This window comes from Nematolebias whitei, chromosome 14 (assembly GCF_014905685.2).
Source record: "Nematolebias whitei isolate Nwh7 chromosome 14, NemWhi1, whole genome shotgun sequence".
NCBI classification, from domain to species: domain Eukaryota; kingdom Metazoa; phylum Chordata; class Actinopteri; order Cyprinodontiformes; family Rivulidae; genus Nematolebias; species Nematolebias whitei.
In genome coordinates, this window is record NC_056511.1 from 22574594 (window position 1) to 22579811 (window position 5218).

Below are 5218 nucleotides of genomic sequence, written 5' to 3' on the forward strand. Positions count from 1 at the left end.
GTCCATCATTAAACAGGGGTGGAGGCCTCCGGGTTCAACTGTCCCCCTCTTACAATGCTGTGATTGCTAGTATCACTCAGCCCTCTGTGAGTAGTAAACAGCCATCAGTGTGCTAATGACCCATTGTTAGGCTGATGGTCCTTCTTGAGCATGTGATCAGCTGGTTTTGGTTGTCAGCAGCAAACTGGTTGATCCACTCTAAGAAGGTGCTATTTAAGAGACTGAGCTGAAAACAGCACCTCAGACTGAGGAAGTCTCTTGGATGAGAGACGAAACGTTTCTAGAATTTTTTTTGCTTTGTTTTGCTTTTGTTTTTTTGAATGTCCAGAGGACCAGATTGAACTTTTTTGGATTTTTCTACCTGGATTATTGAGCATGCATCAAGACAAATCGTTGTGTGTTGCTGATGCTGCGGGAAGCAGCTCATCTGTGTTGTGCTCACGTCGTGTGCAGCTGCTCCGTGTAAACGCTCGGGAAGCGGGTGCACCTATGAGCCAACGTGCCCTGAAGAGTCGTGTGTGCGCGCCCTCATTCATGCGACGCCTTAAGCCAGGATTGCCGCGGGGGCGCGCGTTGACATTGGTGCGGTCAGGAAGCAGCGCGCGGCATCGGTGAGGCGAGGTTACTACTGGCTCGGTCTGCAGAAACACGTTCATTCTTGGCTGCGAATCACGTGAACTTTGAGTGATTCCACGAGCTGCAGTATTAATTCAGAAAACCTTCTTCGAAGATGAAGGAGCGGGGCCGCTGTGAGGCTTGTGAAAACTGCTGACGCCGCGGGAGCGTGCGTTTGACACCACTGCGGTGAAAAAACGTGTGTCGCTCCTGCCGAGAGCAAGATACGTTGCTGGGCTCTTACCGCGGTCTCACGTTAACGTTGACGTGAACGGCGGGCGCTGAAAGCTGCGTGCGCGCTTTCATGCCGCGGGAGCGCGTATCGGCACCGCTGACAGTGAATGAAAAACAACCTTAAAAAGGCTCATTCATGATGAGTGTGTGTGATGGGGCCGCTTGTCAGATAATCCATGCTGACAGCCTGGCTAAAAGACACTTCATCATAAAATTATGTTTATTTCACATCGTGTCATCAACACACTTCCAGCAAACCGGCACCTGGTTATCCTCCCTTGAGCTCTGTTTGTTGTCCTGGAGGGCCCCCTGTTGGCGAAGTCCGAGAAAAAAATGAACTTCCGGATGCCGGGGACGTCTGACGGGAGGGGCTGGCGTAGCAGAGCTGGGGAGGCGTTGTGCAGCCGTGGAGCATCTTGAAATGATCTCTCGCTGATGAAAAGAGGACCTCCAACAAAGCTTCTGCAGCTCTCCTGAAAGGAAGGTGGAGTGACGAGCCAGGAGAACCTCTGGGACCTCGTTCTCCGGCTGCGATGCGGGGCAGCGGACAGCAAAGAGGCGCACCGGTTGAGGGTGACATCAGCTGCCCTGTAGACGGAGCGTACTGCAGGGGCCGGCAGCGTCGTTAGCAAGCAGCCGCTACGAGAGCGGAGCAAGCCTAAGGACAGAGGGCCACCGTCTCTTCCCGTCTCTGAACGTGTACGCCAACAGTGTAACGTGTTGTTCGCTGCGGCCGTGTGGAACACATGCTGGTGAGCTCAATTGGAGAGTGGTGTCATCGTCTCGGTTACGCTAACCGGAGGCACGGGACGCTGGTCCACCTCAACATCTTGCTCCAATGAAGCCTCCATCAGGCTCGGCTCCAGGGGGCACGGAGGGACTTTCCGCTCAGTGAACCCCTGCTCTGGAGATGGGTGCGGACTTTGGAGACCGGCTCCCCCAATCTACCAGGAAAAAAACGTCTGTGGCCTCGCCCGTAGTACGTCCTGTTGGGAACACAAGGCCATATGGATCAAGACGGTGAGCCGGAATGGAACCTAGTAAACAACCTTCCTGCCGGATCATCCGAACTGGCGGGAAAGGCGTGGGACATAAAAAAGGGTCCCTTCATGTCAGCCGCCTCCTGGGTTACGCTGGGCAACCCCTGAGGGCGCCGTCAGCCGGGAGCGTTGTGATCGCCGATGCGAAACGAGGTGGGATGGGGTGAGCATTCACTCAGCCCCCCTCCACCGACACTACGCTCTCCAGGAGGGAATGAGCAGCGGGGGGCTGCAGCTGAGCGCCGCCTGTCCCGGAGGAACCATCCGATTCGCTCCGAGGGTCGGCGATAAGAGGAAAATTACAAGATGGCGTTGTCCAGCGTGTAGTGACCTGTCACTGAGAAATATTCCTCGGCGCTTACCTTGAAATAAGACTGCTCGTCAGCTTCTCCTCTGGGAGGAGAACTCACCGGACGACCGGAGGTCGACGTGACGGCCCAAGCATTCTTAGCAAAGGTTGTTCATCTACACAACTTTCCTTCTTCGTTCTTCTAACAGTGCTATTAGCACGCTGAAGAAAAAATGGGAGCCGATTTCCCGCTCTTAACGTAATTTATACGGACCGGGTGGGGCCCACACAGCAGGTGGGCGTGGCCTAAATTTTTCAGTGTAATGCTCCGCATATCGGGATAAACCCACTAAGCGACAGCTCTTAAAGGGCGAAGCCTATACGAAATAGAACTGAAAAGTGGGGCGTGCAATATTATTCGGCCCCTTTACTTTCAGTGCAGCAAACTCACTCCAGAAGTTCAGTGAGGATCTATGAATGATGCAATGTTGTCCCAAATGACTGATGATGATAAATAGAATCCACCTGTGTGTAATCAATTCTCCATATAAATGCACCTGCTCTGTGATAGTCTCAGGGTTCTGTTCAAAGTGCAGAGAGCATCATGAAGACCAAGGAACACACCAGGCAGGTCTGAGATACTGTTGTGGAGAAGATTAAAGCCGGATTTGGATACAAAAAGATTTCCCAAGCTTTAAACATCCCAAGGAGCACTGTGCAAGCGATCACATTGAAGTTGAAGGAGTATCAGACCACTGCAAATCTACCAAGACCCGGCCGTCCCTCTAAACTTTCATCTGGAACAAGGAGAAGACTGATCAGAGATGCAGCCAAGAGGCCCACGATCACTCTGGATGAACTGCAGAGATCTACAGCTGAGGTGGGAGAGTATCCATAGGACAACAATCAGTTCTCAAAGATATCCATAAAAAGTGTTGTTTAAAGTTTGCCACAAGCCACCTGGGAGACACACCAAACATGTGGAAGAAGGTGCTCTGGTCAGATGAAACCAAAATCAAACTGTTTGGCCACAATGCAAAATGATATGTTTGGCGTAAAAGCAACACAGCTCATCACCCTGAACACACCATCCCCACTGTCAAACATGGTGGTGGCAGCATCATGGTTTGGGCCTGCTCCTCGTCAGCAGGGACAGGGAAGATGGTGTAGAGGTTGGCTCCTCTACCCCTCCTTTCTCTGTTGTTTGTGTTTTCCTAATTATCTCTCCACAGCTGCTGCTCATTACCTGGACCAGGTGGAGGAGCTATTTAATCTGGAGCCTCACTCCAGATCAGTGCCAGAGCAAAGTTCTACCAAGCTTCATGTTCTTGTGACTACTGGCTGGCTGACTTCAAGCTCCTTATCGGTCTCCCTGCGTGACAGCAGCATTTCTCCTCCTCCACCTTCACTCCTGTGTGCCTCACCTGGTTCCTGGTTCCTCCTCACCTCCACCCCGGCTCCCTTGGTGATTTTTGTAAATACACTTGTAAATATACTCACCTGATCCCACCGTGGATTGTTGGATTCGGATCCTGTCTCCTGTTCTCATGCTCCTGGAACAACAACGACAAGTAAGCTTATTTTTGGATTACTATCAACATTTCCAAAATCTCCTCAAGATGATCTGTCGTTCACCACCAATCTCCTCTCTATTCCCACAGTGGATCCATCCTGAGTTTGAGTTCACCAGATACACCTGAACCAATAAATAACATTGTTTTTTACCTCAAGTTGTTTAGTCCTTGCTTCAAACTGTTCGCCTTTGACATCACCTACAGACCCTAACAGATGGTCAGAATTGATGGGAAGATGGATGGGGCCAATACAGGACCATTCTGGAAGAAAACCTGTTTGAGTCTGCAAGAGACCTGAGACTGGGACGGAGATTTATCTTCCAACAAGACAATGATCCAAAACATAAAGCCAAATCTACAATGGAATGGTTCACAAATAAATGTATCCAGGTGTTGGAATGGCCAAGTCAAAGTCCAGACCTGAATCCAATCGAGAATCTGTGGAAAGAGCTGAAGACTGCTGTTCACAAACACTCTCCGTCCAACCTCACTGAGCTCGAGTTGTTTTGCAAGAAAGAATGGGCAAGAATTTCAGTCTCTCCATGTGCAAAACTGATAGAGACATACCCCAAGAGACTTGCAGCTGGAACTGCAGCAAAAGGCGGAGCTACAAAGTATTAACGCAAGGTGGTCGAATAATATTGCACGCCCCACTTTTCAGTTAAAAAATTTGTTAAAAAGTTAAAAATTTGTTAAAAAAGTTTGACACATCCAATAAATTTCATTCCACTTCACGATTGTGTCCCACTTGTTGTTGATTCTTCACAAAAAATTAAAATTTTATATCTTTATTATTTGAAGCCTGAAATGTGGCAAAAGGTTGAAAAGTTCAAGGGGGCCGAATACTTTCGCAAGGCACTGTATGCATCATCACTAGACAGCTTCAAGGTCAAAGTCACAAACCAAGGTCATATGTTGTAAAAGGTCTATGCTTGTCTGAGCCTTTGCTATATATTGATGTATAACATTTTACTGATGAACTTATGATGTGCTGTAAGCTGTACTCTGGGTGAGGTCAGTAGAAGATGACCTGTATGTTGCTCCTCTGCCGTCTCCTGCTTCCTGCAGAGGAACTAAACTAAACTGGACTAACACGGACTTTTCTAACCCAGTTGCTCTGCATGTTTTTTTTATGTTTGCAAACGTTCTGCGGCTCCATCAGAGACCCCCGAAGGTTTAGCAGCTTTAAGCGGTCTCATGTTGGAGACGTCCTGGTGTCATGTGTTGGACACTTTGTGTCTCTGCAGTCTCTGCTGCTGCACGGTTCACTTCCTGAGGACGAGCATGACGTGTCCTTGGACTCGGACGACGCTGAGCAGCAGCTGGTAACGTTTGGGTCATTTGTTTGGGTTTCTTTTTTTTTTAAAGTTGGTTTCCTCTCAGTTTGTGTTCTCAGCAGATCAGCTTCTCTTAGCTGTTCGTGTGTGTGTGTGTGTGTGTGTGTGTGTGTGTGTGTGTGTGTGTGT

At 49.3% G+C, this 5218-nt stretch overlaps 1 protein-coding gene across 1 annotated transcript in view; it reads left to right on the forward strand.

Moving 5' to 3' along the window:
* LOC119420047 (dixin) overlaps nucleotides 1-5218 on the forward strand; it is a 33819-nt gene that overhangs the window by 24612 nt on the left and 3989 nt on the right. The window contains exon 8 of the mRNA XM_037687416.1: nucleotides 5000-5077. Within this exon, the coding sequence (XP_037543344.1) occupies nucleotides 5000-5077 (78 nt within the window). The remainder of the gene's footprint in view (nucleotides 1-4999; nucleotides 5078-5218) is intronic.